Below are 13,770 nucleotides of genomic sequence, written 5' to 3' on the forward strand. Positions count from 1 at the left end.
TCACGGCTGCAAACATTTTTTAACAAAACATAAGTGACTCAAATCCTGTTGCCAACAAATCCACGTTGCACACGTCATACGAAGAAGAGACCAGTTTAATAGCTCTTAATATGTTAAAAAGACGGACATCGGGTTTTTCTCTACCTGGTGCTTGATTGCTGCCCCATGTGTGAATAGAGTACAGTAGTTCCCATATATACAGTACGTATGTACAAACAAGTCGATTCATTAATGTTTTTGTGTTGCAGGCCACTGCTGAGCAAATTCGGCTTGCCCAGATGATCTATGACAAGAATGATGCTGACTTTGAAGACAAGGTTAATCAGGTATAGAAACGGGGTCATTTGTGTCAGGGTTTGCACAACAATCTGCCATGCATTCCCACTTGCCGCTCTTAACCAGGATTTAGCTGCATTATTTAACAAAATTGAAACCTGCAATGCGGTAGTGCCTTCAACATTGTAGATGGCTGGCTCAAGTTCAATTCTTCGCTCACAGTATGGCCTATTGGCAAAAGGTTATCAATTCAGACACCTGATGATTTTGGCCCGTTGCACACTGAACAATGAGGCACAACGAGACAACTTCGGTTGTGTACGTTTAATATTCATTTGAAAATTGGCTTCGCGATAGTTTCTGTAAAAGCCGAAATGAAGAAACTCCTGACATCTTTTTACCGCTTTTTAAAAAAATCTGCTTTGTATTTTCCGCAGCTGATGGAGGTTACTGGCAAGAATCAGGATGAATGTATGGTCGCGCTTCATGACTGCAACGAGGATGTGAGCAGAGCCATCAATTTCCTCCTGGAGAGCACCTCGGATATGGTAGGCTTGTGCAATACAAATTTTCCAATCATTTGATCGACTGCATGGATGAATGAACCACGAGAAACTCATCTGTTATTCCCCTTGCACTGAACCGCTACATGGCAGCCTTAGATTTTTGCTTACGCTTTGTGTTCAGACCTCATGGGAGACCGTAGGGAAGAAGAAGCCGCTGGTGAAGGAGGCTCCTTCCGAAAGCAAGGAGAACAAGGAGAACCGGGAGAAGAAAGGCGAGAGGGAGGCGAGCAAGGGCCGTGCGTCATCCAACCGCAAGGGCAAAGGCTCCAATCGAAGCCGACAGGGTATATATCCTGTTCGGACACGCACGCATTGGCACACGACTGTCAGTCACCATTGTAGCCTTAATGTAACGTCCGCATTCATGCGCCTTTTCACCAGGTGCAGTTCGACCAGCGGAAAACGGTGTGGAGGTGACACCGGTGGACAAAGGCTCCGATCGAGGAAAGAGGGCTAAAGGTGGTCGAGGTGAGATGCTGATTTGAAAAAGGCACATTACACTTATCACTTTAGTGGGTGTAGCAGATGTCGGGCTGATGTTTACGCAGGCTCCGGCGGTCGAGGCAGAGGCCGAGGACCAGCGGCAAGCAGGTTCTCAGCCCAAGGCATGGGGTATGTTCACACTCACGCCGTTTTGGAAACGTTAAGTTGTTATCGTTTTACACTGAGTGAATGGAATTGCTTTGAAAAGGCTAATTCAAAGTATTCACTGTGATTTGCTTTCTGCACATTTTTTAGCTACGGCCCTGTTCCAAAATGGATGAAATAAATGTTTCCGTGGAAAAAAAAAAATACATTTTTTAGCTAAAGCCCTGTTCCGAAATGGATGAAATACATTTTTCCGTGGAAAAAAAAACGTTTTGCCAACAAATTCACAAAAGTTTTTTCATGTTGTCATTTTGGGTTGTTGCGGGTATCGTTTCGAGGGGGGAAAACGATTCCATTTTGAAATAAGGCTGTAACATAAAATGCGGAAATTGTGAAGCGCCTCTAGTCCTCTCTTGATGCGCCGTCATCTATCCAATCGGATTTAATTGCCGCTTAATCACCTGTCCCTTTTAAAATCAAAATCTGTAACAATGTTCACTCTTTCATCATTTCCCAGCACCTTCAATCCTGCAGACTATACCTCAGAGGCAGGGACAGGGACCACACAGAGTGAGGCTTGGGACACTGCGGCTAACAACAATACAGATGAGATGGGTTAGTGTTGTGTGAACAGAATAGAACGCGTTCGCCATGGTGGACTGTGTTTGGTGCAAATGGCAACGGCTCAAGCGTTGTTGAGAAACTCGCAGTCTCTTTCACCTCTTTGCTCTTTTTCAGCTAACTGGAGGAACCCGGTTGAAGACTATGGACCCGAAGACTGGAGTGAGGATGTTAGTGTGAGTCCTCACCCCAACAATTTGGGGAAAGTCCGGAAGGAAAACAACTGGTGTTTAGTTCACCTTGTTCCTTTTTTTTGGTGCATTTTTGTTTGACAACAGCTCTCGGAGACCAAAGTGTTCACGTCCTCGTGTGCTCCTCCGGCTGAGAATCATATCACTTCTGGCCAAAGGTGAATAACCGACACGTTAAATAAATTGTCTCGACTTCACCCGCGATGCTCATCAGCTCTACCCATATATAAAACGGATGCATGGACGAAGCATTGTTGCGCCCACATTTTTAACCTCGCTGAATGTCATTCTGCAGTCTGGACCTCGCCTCCCTGCTGCAGAAGCCCGTGGTCTGTGGAAGAGAAGCGCCCCCCTGCTCCTCCTCCTCCTCGCAGAGTCTGGTCTTCACCAACTCGCACCACCACCACCACCAGCCAGCACAGCCGCAATATCAGCCTCCTCCTAGCCGCAGCACCACTGGTGGCACCAGCTATGCTCATGCTGCTCTGGTAAAAAAAAAAAAAAAAAAACAACAACAACTCTTCTTTAGTTTTTACTGCTAACTGTTATTTAAACCATCGACTTTTATGGTGAACACATAACATACACCGTTGGAAAAACATAGAAGATCAACTCTTCCTGCTTTTACCTCTGCCAGTCGTCTGTTCTCGGAGCTGGTTTTGGAGACCTGGGCCAAGCCAAAAGGCCTCCACCCAGTGCGGGAGCTCAGATACTGGAACAGCTTAAGGGGCCTGGCTTGGGTCCTCTGCTGTCGCATTCTGCCAACACTCAAGGCAGCTCTTCAATTGGCCGCCTACCAAGCCTGGGAGCGCCTGTACCTCCACCGTCTTCCTCCAGCTGGGACATGAAGGCGCCAGAATCGAACGCCACCACACTGTCCTCGCAGTTCAGCCGTAAGTCTCCTTGCCAAAGCCTTCAGTCGGACACTCGTGTTAGAAGTGTGCCTCATTGTGTGTTTGGGTTTATCTGTAGGTGAGTTTGGACTCCAGCCAGAGCCTTCGCTTGTGCTGAGTCAGCTTATTCAGAGGCACACTGGCCCCTCCTTGCCACTGGCACGTCAGCCCAGTCCACCATCTCAACAACAAACGGTCCCTGCGTCCGTCTCCTCTGCTTCCCAGCACAGCAGCACGTCGGCGCAGGCGGGCCCGGCGATGGCGACTGCTGGTCCCAAACTTCCGGCCCCCAGCGCTGGGCTGGACGCTCAGGGCTGCGGGACACCACAGCAGCAGCGGGCACAATTGAAAGGTCAAAAACGAAGGATACCTCCGACTTCAAAGGTACGGTTTGTTAGCGACCTTTTGTCATCCTGGGCCAATCAAATTCGTACATCTTGTGGCCAACAACGTTCGCTGTGTAATTGTGTGTGTAAACTTTTTTTCCTGTGGCAGATCCCCTCCACGGCAGTAGAAATGCCAGGCTCCACTGATGTCCCTGGTCTAAACCTTCAGTTTGGGGCACTAGACTTTGGCTCAGAGTCTGCTTTGCCAGAGTTTGGAGTTGTGGACAGCGCTCTCAGTGCAGCATCCAGGGAATCCACGCCGGCCCCTGGCCCGGTAGCGCCTGCGTCAGGATCGGGGACTCAGAATCAGACAAGCTTGTACTCCAAACCTCTCAGGTACCGTTGGATGTCATAAAATCAGATCTAACGTCATCTTTAAAATTTATTTATTTTTTAACCAGCATTAAATTACCTGTGAAAATGTATTCCTTTTCCTTGCGTTGTAGTGAGTCGCTGGGAAGTCCTCTCTCCGTCGACCTTCCTTTGCCCCTGTCGTCATCTGAGCCAGTGTATCACTCGTCCTCAGTGGCACTCCCCAGTCTCACGCCCTCTTCACTGGGGCCCGCCAGCTCCTGTACTCCTCCCTCGTCGTCGCTGACCACATCTACCATTTCGTCCGCGCCCCACTTCTCCACAGTGGGAGGAAGCTATGATGGGTCCTTGCCCCCTCAGGCACGACTGGCCTTCTCCCAGAGCAAAGAAACCACTGGACCAGTTTTGGTGAGGAGAAATCAGATACAGAAGTTGTTCCTTTTTTTTTTTTTCCTTCCTTTTATTATTTTTTTCTTATTCTAGAATGGTCTGAATGGAGTAAGGACCTCTGCGGCTTTAGACAGTACGTTACCTTGCACAAATCTGGTCATAGATGAGTACATACAATCAGTTTCTCTTTTATAAGCGCTGTCATACTCTGTTTAGTTTCCTCAGCTTCCTCCACACCAAAGCCCGACTCTCCGTCTCTTAACGCCAACGCTAACTGCGCTCCTGCGGCCTCATCCCACTTGGCCCCCTCCACCTTGCCCGCACAGAGCTCCAGCACGCTGTCCAGCCTGGCACAGGACCTTCCCTCGGCCGGCCAGCTCAACACTCTCAACAGGTGACAAGCTCACGCACACCAAGAACCGCTATGGATCTGAAAACAAACAGAACCTCAACAATCCATTTCAAGCTGCAAATGATCTTACTCGTTTGCAAACTTAACTTGCAACTACATTTTTCAATGTCTTTGCTCAGTGGACAAATACAACACAGGTGAACAACATGGTTGCGTGTTACATTTCTCCTCTTGCTTTGTGTCTGCAGCCATGTCAACAATCATTCCTCAGCTCTTGGCTCCAGTTCTTTGACTGTAAGTATATTTAGTTGTATCTCATTTCAGGGCGTTCTTTGGTTTAGGTCGTACCAAATAGGACGTTTAACTCATTCACTCCCAAAGACGTATTTAGATGTCTTTTCAGACGCCACACATTTAATCCCAGCTCCTCATTTTATATTGACTGTACTTGAAAAGGGTCTGAAAGGGTCTAGTTTGAAAAAAAACTTTGAAAAATCCAGTTTCACTGAATTGGTCTTCAAATTCTTATTTTGCACGACAAATCATGTTTCTATGCATCTGCTATCAATGCAAGCGACATCCATGGCAGAAAATATAATCAACTTGTCTATGCATCTCTGGCCATTCATACAATAGAAAAATAGTTTAGTGTTAATCTAAACAGGACCAGATCAAATTGAGATGAGATCATCATTATTTCGGTATCCCCGATATAATTTTTGTGGCACTTTTGTTTGGTGGCGTGCCTTGAAATTGTTTGAATGTAAACTGCCTCTCTTGGCTGATTACCAATTACCGGTAGTTTGGTAAGTGATTCTGGCCGTTGAAAGCATGAAGCAAGACAAATTGTATCATTTATTAACCGCTAGGCTACATCACACTCGGGGTACATAGATACCAACACGCGCACTGTAACGTGGGCAAATCAACTTTGTGTCACCCTTCAGTTCACAAGCGTCGACAGCAACAGCGTGAGCTCTCTCGCTCCCTCCTCTGCGTCCTACACGTCGTCGCAACCTCCACCTTCGGCGCTTCACTCAGCCCACAACAGCAGCAACAGTAGCAGCGGCGCCAGCATGAGCCACCTCGCTAGCATGTCCAGCATGGGCAGCAACATGAGCAGCAGCGGCGTCGGCGGTATCGCCGGCACGAGCGGACTACACTCTGCTGCCACCAGCACGGCGCTGGGACTCGGCTCCAATGGAGCTACCGGCACATCCAACCTCTCTGGACCGAGGACCGCACCCCTGCTCTCCTCCTCCACTGGTAAGCAAGAAAAGAAAAATGTGTGTTGGTATTAGTTGTTTGTGTCATGTGGTCATTGGGTTAACAGGTAAAGCCCCACCGAACCTATCCCAAGGGGTTCCTCCTCTGCTGCCTAACCAGTATATCATGGGTCCAGGGGGACTGCTCCCAGCCTACCCAGTAAGTGTCACTGTAGTTTTTAATAACAGCAAAAATAATAATAATAATAATGGGAAAAAATTGATAAATAGGATTTTCTTGATTATAAATAGTCTCAAATCTCAAAAAATAAATGTATCGAATGACTCTGGTGTTAATATCACCCAACCACTTCACCTTTTCAATTTGAATTTTGGCTCTTGACTTGGAATAAAAAACAAAGTATCAGTGTTAATTTCAAAAGTGCACCACTTATTTACATGCCGCTTTGCTTGAAATATTTGTACATTCTTGCCCCACTATATGGCGGGGGAACAATTTATATTTAACACACAGATACTACAATCTGTATACGAGTAGCTTTCATTGTTTTATGCTTTCATTATTTTTTTGTTTTGTTTAAATATGTCAACAATGTGTTTTAAAAAGTATGTTTGAATAGGATTTCATGTATTGAAAGCATGTAAAAGTATTCCTAAAAAACTGTTGACATGGTCTCTTTATGTCACTGATTTTTCACCTATCGTGGATCTGAGTATCATTTTACCTCTCAATGTACACTACAAATACAAAAGCGGCAGATATTAAATCGGCGTTTGTTTGACAGCAGATTTACGGCTATGAGGATCTCCATATGCTCCAGTCCAGACTACCGATGGTGAGCCTTAAACCCTCATCACTGCTCTTGTCTTGGAGTTGTTAGTCTGGACCAGGTCTCAATCTTGTCTTGTGCTCTCTCAGCCCTCCCTGCAGGATTACTATGGAATCACATTCCCTGGCCCCACTGCCACTCTCTCGAGCAGAGACGGGGGCCTCGCCAACAACCCCTACTCAGGTAGGAGCACTTTGGGTGATCATTGGCCACATCAAACCTTATCAAACACATCCATACATGTGACATCGGGGCTGCATTACCACTTTGTGGTTCAGGTGACACAATTGCTCCAAAGTGGCGCAGTTCGGATATGCGTCTTGGCAGTGTAGAGGGGAAAAAAAATGCATGGAATCAGAAATCCTCGCATCAGGAAGTATCCCAATCCAGTCCAAATAAATCGTGTGTCATTGCATTTGTTTTATTTATTTATTGTTTTATATGCGTCTTGGCAGTGTAGAGGGAAAAAAAATGCATGGAATCAGAAATCCTCGGATGAGAAAGTATCCACATTTCCTTTGTAAATCAATATCTTGAGGAGTCAATCCAGTCCAAATAAATAGTGTGTCATTGCATTTGTTTTATTTATTTATTGTTTACTGCCACGTTGTCCCCGCCAGGTGTCGATCGTCTTCATGCGGTTTGGGTGTCGTTTTTGTTCAGTTGATATCACATACTTCCGTCTCGGCGTTCAGGTGAAGTCACGAAGTTTGGAAGGAACGACTCCACCTCTCCAGCACCGCCCACGAGCCTGGCGGCTCAGCAGCAGCCCCCGCAGGGTCAGAACCAAGGCCCGAGCCCGAGCCAGCCTCAGCCTGCTCAGGCCCAGCCTCAGCCGCAGGGCCAGCCGCAGCACCACAGCAGTCAGCAGACCTTCCTGCCTCCCGGCTACAGCTACACGGGGCTGCCTTACTACGCCGGTGTGCCCGGCGCCGTACCGAGCGCCGCGGCTTTCCAGTACGGCCCCACCATGTTTGTTCCTCCGGGGGGCCCGGGACCGGCCTCGGCCAAGCAGCACAGCATGGGCCTCAGCCTGGGGAACCCGTCTGCCAGCCCGTTCCAGCAACAGACGCAGCAGCAGCCCAGCGGTTACGGCCAGCACACCTTCAGCTCAGGTCAGTGACTGCACCAAACATTGGCTGCTTAGTTTCCAGTTGTAGTAGGACACCCTTGTGGGAAGGTACCACTGTATATAGTCCAAGACTGAACAATGTATCAAATTCCAGTTGTCATTGCAATAAACTGGAATGCAATTTTCAGATCGCAAAGGCTGAAAGTTAGAGGAAAAAAAAATCCACATAAAAAAGTGCATATTTTATTTATTTATTTGTAATTGGTGCTTTCGTTTTTCAGGGTACGAGGAGCTGACAGCAGGACCGGCCGGAGTGGACTATAGTAAAGGCTACAATTCTTCCTCTCAGGCACAAGCCAAATCTGCTGCTAGCGGGCCTGGTAAAGGTAGGGCCGTGGAGACATTCAAGAGCTGATCACGACTTCTACTTCTTTTGGCAGATTTTATTGATCTCGTTTGTGGTTGCACTTCCAGGTGTTTCAGTGACATCCAGTAACTCCGGCGTGCCAGACATCAGCGGAAGTGTTTACAATAAGACCCAGGTAAGCCTTATCTTCTCTTTTGCTTCCCAACTCAATTGCACTTTTTATCGGGGCACACGCAAGGGTCCGGCTGTCGGGATGTGTGTACCCTGCTTTCGTGGTCACAAATCCACTTGAGAATTTGACAACTTGGAAGACAAGCCATTGGAAGCGAAACCATCCAAGCTTTATTTCAGACATTAGCGTTGTGATGCATTTAACTTTAGAAGCAGCATTATGCACTGCACTTATTTTACTTCAAAATCTGTGGACTGTTTTACAGTCCCAGTATTTCATTTGTGGATGGTTGTTTTAAAAATATTTTTTCGTTTTTACTCCACAATACATAGTGTGGTGTTTTTTGTTTTTTGTTTAATCTTTCACATAAGAAATACACAAAGAAAAACAACTCATATATATTTTTTTAACCCTGGTGATAAAAGTGAATTTGTTTTGTTTCTTCTCACCCTGCAGTCTTTTGATAAGCAGGGTTTCCATGCAGGGACCCCCCCTCCCTTCAGCCTGCCATCTGCGCTGGGAGGTCCAGGACCGCTGAATCCTGGAGCAGCCCCTGGAGGTTATGCACCGGCGCCCTTCCTTCACATCCTGCCTCACCAGCAACCGCACTCACAGCTGCTGCACCACCATCTCGCTCAGGATGGACAGGTAACACTTTGCACTGAGGTGAACCTCTGGGATCCCTTCCAGACCCACTCGCAATAGGCGAACATTGTATAACCGATAGTACCATCTGTTGTGGTTTTCATCTCAACCACAACACACACACACACACACACACACACACACACACCACCAATGTGCTCATTTGTGTGTTGTCCCTTGCTTCCGTGTTCAGGGCGGTCCGGGTCAGCGTGGACAGTCCAGCAGCCTGCAGCAGAAGAACCAAGTCAATAAATCGAGCTATGGCAGCTCCCCTTACTGGGCCAACTGAAGTCGCTACGCTGTGTGTATCTGCATGTGTGTGTGTGTGTGTGTGTGTGTGTGTGTGTGTGTGCGCGAGTGATATGACGTATGCATTCGTGTGCTTGTTGAGTGTGAGCGTGCATGCAGCACACTCATGCGTCTGACTGATAAAACAATGGAGGGACAAACCATTTTACAACACAAGCTAAAACACACTACCACCGGCTCTCCTTTGCTCTGTATATCCCCTTTTCAAATTTATGTCTGTTGTATGTAAAATATATTTATGTATGTATTTATACAGTATATATGTATTAGTAGAACATGAAATGTGGTTTTCTGCATTTTGTTTTATTTTGAAGGGCATTTTATTTTAAGAAAAAATGTGGAATGAGAATGCTAAATCATGAAGTTGGTGAATATACTTGAACACAAGCATCATGTGATGTAGATTCCTTTTTGTATGCATACATGAACTGAGAACAATGTACATAGATTCTAAGCATCATTTTCATGGCAATGGCCTTTTTTTTTTTTTTAGAAGAAATGTTTTTGTATTCTGGTGTCCTGCATCTGTGAATCCTTATTTGAAGTGTGACTTAAGTTGATAGCTTGAGTTCTTTTTTTCCCCCTGCAGTTTTCCCTCCATCTGTCCATCATTCCTCAAGTTCTACTAGTTGGCTGCTCACCAGCCAGGCCTTGATGTCATTCTAACATTGGTTTAATCCTTGTCCAGATTAAAATGTAAACCATTTGAGTGACTGGTTTTAGTGGTTTGTTCGGTACCATTATACAGAAAAAAAATATAGCAGTAAAATCACTCTATCAGTATTTAAATAATAAAAAACTCCCAGAACTCAAACCATAAATACATTTTCTTTTGGACTGGCATACCTAAACTTGTCCGAATTGGCCCAAGTCCAGACGTGAGCCCTTCAACCTGTAAAATGGTATCTTGACAATATACCCAAAGGAGAAAATAAACGGACAATAACTTCTTAACTGAGAATTTATTTACATAAGTACATCTTAGTTCATTCAAGGCACAAGATACAGCGTCTCTATATAACCCCCCCAAAAAAGAGGGGGGTAGGGGAGAAAAAAAAAGTTTTAATAAAATGAAAAACTGTACACAAAAGGAATTCATTCAAATCTACTCCATTCACTCTGCATCCTATTTCTTCTTTTTCTTTTTAGGCACTGTTATTTCTGGGATGTCTTCTGCCGGCTCAGCTTCAATGACCTCCGATGTCCGTTTCTTCTTCTTCTTGGCTGACTTATCAGTGTCCTCTTCTGGTACCTCAACCTCAGGGGTCTCCTCCTCTGGTTCCTCGGGCTCAGACTTGCGCTTCTTTTTCTTCTTGGTGGGAGCATCACCTGCTCCGTGCTCTGCAGCCGGCGTCTCTTCAGTTTGGACCTCTTCGGTCGCATGTTTCTTTTTCTTTTTCCCTCCGGGCGTTTCTGAGTCTCCATTAACCTACAAGAGGGGTCAATTTTTAAATCAAGTACAATTTCAGTGAATTTGGGATGTTGTGTGTTAACAAATAAGAGGTGATGTCACAGTGGATGACAATGCCGCAGCTTTTCTGGAATGTGTTGTAGCCATAAATTCTGTTGATTATTTGCTAAACTGTAAGTGTAAAGTTGATCTGTTTGAACATGAAATAACTTGGAATTAGGTTTGTAAGCTATCCAGTAATGACCGCAAGTATTTAAAGTTGTATGACTCTCTTCAGTGATCAAGCCCACGGTTTGGGGCCAGCCAATGGTTCGGAGTCAGACTAATCTTGCATGTCGCACGCTGAGACAGAACCACAGGGCATGGGTCAGATCTCAGATGTCAAAGCTAAACATGCGGAGCCGCTTTCGGAAGGAGTGTTTATTTACCTCGGCGTCACTGTTGGCACCCCCGTTTTCAAGGAGCGCTTGCTTCTTTTCACGCTTCTTGCGTTTCCTTTCCTGTTTTTCAAGCTTGCGCTTCATCTCAGCGGCAACGTCAGACGCCTGCAAGGGAGAACACAGATCGATCAACGCCGCGTGCGTCAAACCGCCGGGAAGGTCTTTCGTAGCTTCAGAATGAATACTGCATCAGGCTCATTAAATCAGTTTTGACCCTCAGCTATGATCAGGGACAACGTAGTCATCATCCACAGCGTTTAACTGCACCGGAGCGATGATGAAGACGAACGAGCTCACCTCCTTCACGGCCTCTTTCATGACATCAACATTCTTGCGCGGTAGGTCGCCCGTCTCGTAGAAAGACAGGCGCTCCTCCACCTGTTCACGCAGTTTGTCACCAAACACGCTGGAGGGCAATTCTGGGGGGAAAAAAAGCCCCAAAAACAAAATTAATCCATCCCAGAGACAACAGATGTCGCGTAGAAAAACAGTCGTCGCAGAGCTCAGAAATTATTTTTCAACATCAACCCAAAGGATGAATGCTGTTGACGAAAAATTGGAGCATCATAGCAAAGCCCGCAAGAAACGCATCAACGGTCGTCGGGAGGGGGGGTCTCACCGGAGAAGCAGTCAATGCGCGAGGCGATGGTGCACTTGTTGGCCAGATATCTGGAGATGCGGCCTTTGTTCTTGGCGGCGGCGCGGCCGATGAAGGTCGAGTGGAAGATGAGGCCGTACTTGGGCGTGTTGCCGCGAGTCTTGAGGGCTCTGTGCGAGATCACAGCTGCTTTCACACTCGGGAGGGGTTAAACGTGCAAATACGACTGCAGGGACCAAAAGGCAGCTGTTGACTTTTGACAATGTGCTTGACAAGGTTTTTGGTGGTAATTTGTTCCAATGTGCTCATCATCTAACCGTTTTGCTCTCATCTATCGCGGTGCTGTGTGTGGTTGCTCAGACTTTGGGATGCAACGGGGGGGAGCGGGGGATCACTCCGGACAAGACCGCCGGCCTTCTCAGGTCACCCTGCTCTGCTCCGGCCCAGCCCTGCCATCACCGCAACCACAGATCTCCCCGGCAGGGATGGGGTGCCCCAGTACCTGAACAGGGCCTTCTCGGCTCCCAGGATCTGCACGGTGGAGGCGGGGTACTTTGCCAGGTTGGTGAGACTGCCGGCGTGAGAGATCAGACGGGCGCCAACCTGGAAAAGAAAAATACTCAATTTGGGAGCATTTGTGTTCAGGGGGAGAACAAAAAACCCCGCCAAGGCAAGTCGGACCATCAGCACCAGAAGTTTCTCCTCACAGCGAGTCAGAGGATTGACAGATTATTGGTCAAACATCATCGGTCCCATTTGTTCCGTAGAAGCGAGCCAACCCCAAGGACTCACCACGTCTCCAATTAACGCGGCCAAGTTGGGAGCCACTTGGCCCATCTTTGAGCGCAAGTACTCCTGCAGCTCCAGACGATACGCAGTCAGGGAGACCACACGACTGGAGAACCTCTCGATGTTGATCAGGTCGATGGGTGAAATGTCCATTCCTGTGCAAAAAATAAATAAAATTTTAAAAAGTTTCTTGATTATGTCACGTCAAACTCAATGCTGGCAACACGACTCGTGTTTCTCCCGACAGGATCCGCAGCGAGGATGACAGCCTCCACTACAGGTTTATGAGAGACTTTCTCTACCCCCCTGTGTTCACCACCAGAGACACTTGCTGGCCCAAGGTGGGCGATAAAGGGGCACGGTTTGCAAACGGCATAACGATTCAACGCAAGACGAGGAGGAGACGAACCCATCGAGGAACGGGATGCGTCGAGGATGGCCTGCGCCTTGGCGTTGTCCATGACCACCTCCTCCAGGCTCTCCACGCTCTCGTCCGTCAACTCCTTCCGGTTGCCGATGAGCCGGGTTAGGCGGCAGTACATCGAGTTGTCCGGCACGATTCTCACCAGCTCGGGGAAGTGGTAACCGTACCATTCGCTGAACCACACAGGAAAAGAAGCGCTTCATTTAAACATGGCACGATGTTTTTGGAAGTGTCCTGTGCGAGATCGGCTTACCGGACACGCATGGAGAACGTGTTGATGTCCTTGTCGAGTTGGTCCAACAGCGCAATGGACTGGATGATCATGTTGTCTGCCCTGTTAACATTAAATTTCACTTTGGCCCGCGAGTAACTGTGGCCCAGACCTAGCTGGGCTTTGGAGGCCGCCACAGCCGTCAGGCCCTTCACCAGCGAGTGGAAGTGAAGACGAATCCCTGACGAGACGGGAAAAGAAGCAACGCAGAGGTTGGATTGTGTCACTTTTGAGTCGCGGGTGATCATGTGAGCAGCCGGCTGTTCAGATTTTCAGTATGAACCTTCATGAGTGTCAGGACCATATGACGCATCATAAACAGAGCGTGGGTGTGTTTCCTGTAGCGCAAACCAAAAGTCCTCGCGCAAAATACGAACCTCTTGTTAATTCTGCCACGACGCCGCCTGTCTGAATGGAAAAACCAAATTCTTCTTGCAAAGCAGCACCAATTTTGGGATCTCCGACTCCCAGTGTGGCTTTCTTCTTCCGAGATTGAGGAACGTTTGTCTCAAGGAACAACTTGAGGTCAGCATGAACCACACCTACAAAAATGAAGAGACATTTTTAATCTTGCCCGAATAAATGAAACTCGGAATGCGCAGAAATGTGTTTTTGAAACTATACCTTCATTTTGTATATAT

At 47.2% G+C, this 13,770-nt stretch overlaps 2 protein-coding genes across 4 annotated transcripts in view; one reads left to right on the top strand and one right to left on the bottom strand.

The window, feature by feature from the left end:
* The window catches only part of ubap2a (ubiquitin associated protein 2a), an 11,808-nt gene extending 1,903 nt beyond the window's left edge, over positions 1–9,905 (top strand). The window contains exons 3-27 of one of the 3 annotated variants that reach the window (XM_019880586.1): positions 249–326; positions 714–824; positions 964–1,126; positions 1,224–1,310; positions 1,391–1,454; positions 1,948–2,045; positions 2,169–2,227; positions 2,330–2,400; positions 2,538–2,730; positions 2,880–3,135; positions 3,215–3,519; positions 3,631–3,857; positions 3,968–4,241; positions 4,317–4,356; positions 4,440–4,617; positions 4,824–4,869; positions 5,523–5,841; positions 5,909–6,000; positions 6,587–6,637; positions 6,721–6,814; positions 7,327–7,746; positions 7,985–8,089; positions 8,178–8,245; positions 8,699–8,890; positions 9,081–9,905. In XM_019880586.1, the coding sequence (XP_019736145.1) occupies positions 249–326; positions 714–824; positions 964–1,126; positions 1,224–1,310; positions 1,391–1,454; positions 1,948–2,045; positions 2,169–2,227; positions 2,330–2,400; positions 2,538–2,730; positions 2,880–3,135; positions 3,215–3,519; positions 3,631–3,857; positions 3,968–4,241; positions 4,317–4,356; positions 4,440–4,617; positions 4,824–4,869; positions 5,523–5,841; positions 5,909–6,000; positions 6,587–6,637; positions 6,721–6,814; positions 7,327–7,746; positions 7,985–8,089; positions 8,178–8,245; positions 8,699–8,890; positions 9,081–9,176 (3,687 nt within the window). In that variant the 3' untranslated portion in view covers positions 9,177–9,905. The remainder of the gene's footprint in view (positions 1–248; positions 327–713; positions 825–963; positions 1,127–1,223; positions 1,311–1,390; positions 1,455–1,947; positions 2,046–2,168; positions 2,228–2,329; positions 2,401–2,537; positions 2,731–2,879; positions 3,136–3,214; positions 3,520–3,630; positions 3,858–3,967; positions 4,242–4,316; positions 4,357–4,439; positions 4,618–4,823; positions 4,870–5,522; positions 5,842–5,908; positions 6,001–6,586; positions 6,638–6,720; positions 6,815–7,326; positions 7,747–7,984; positions 8,090–8,177; positions 8,246–8,698; positions 8,891–9,080) is intronic. The other 2 variants (XM_019880587.1, XM_019880588.1) reach the window with 2 other exon arrangements.
* Positions 9,906–10,143: 238 nt separating this feature from the next.
* Positions 10,144–13,770, bottom strand: part of nop56 (NOP56 ribonucleoprotein homolog) — a 5,784-nt gene continuing 2,157 nt past the window's right edge. The window contains exons 4-12 of the mRNA XM_019880589.1: positions 13,507–13,671; positions 13,112–13,310; positions 12,844–13,031; positions 12,438–12,589; positions 12,148–12,248; positions 11,667–11,815; positions 11,345–11,466; positions 11,036–11,152; positions 10,144–10,625 (exon numbers count right to left, since the gene is read on the bottom strand). Of these exons, the coding sequence (XP_019736148.1) occupies positions 10,323–10,625; positions 11,036–11,152; positions 11,345–11,466; positions 11,667–11,815; positions 12,148–12,248; positions 12,438–12,589; positions 12,844–13,031; positions 13,112–13,310; positions 13,507–13,671 (1,496 nt within the window). The 3' untranslated portion in view covers positions 10,144–10,322. The remainder of the gene's footprint in view (positions 10,626–11,035; positions 11,153–11,344; positions 11,467–11,666; positions 11,816–12,147; positions 12,249–12,437; positions 12,590–12,843; positions 13,032–13,111; positions 13,311–13,506; positions 13,672–13,770) is intronic.

This window comes from Hippocampus comes, unplaced genomic scaffold (assembly GCF_001891065.2).
Source record: "Hippocampus comes isolate QL1 unplaced genomic scaffold, H_comes_QL1_v1.1 scaffold68, whole genome shotgun sequence".
NCBI lineage: Eukaryota > Metazoa > Chordata > Actinopteri > Syngnathiformes > Syngnathidae > Hippocampus > Hippocampus comes.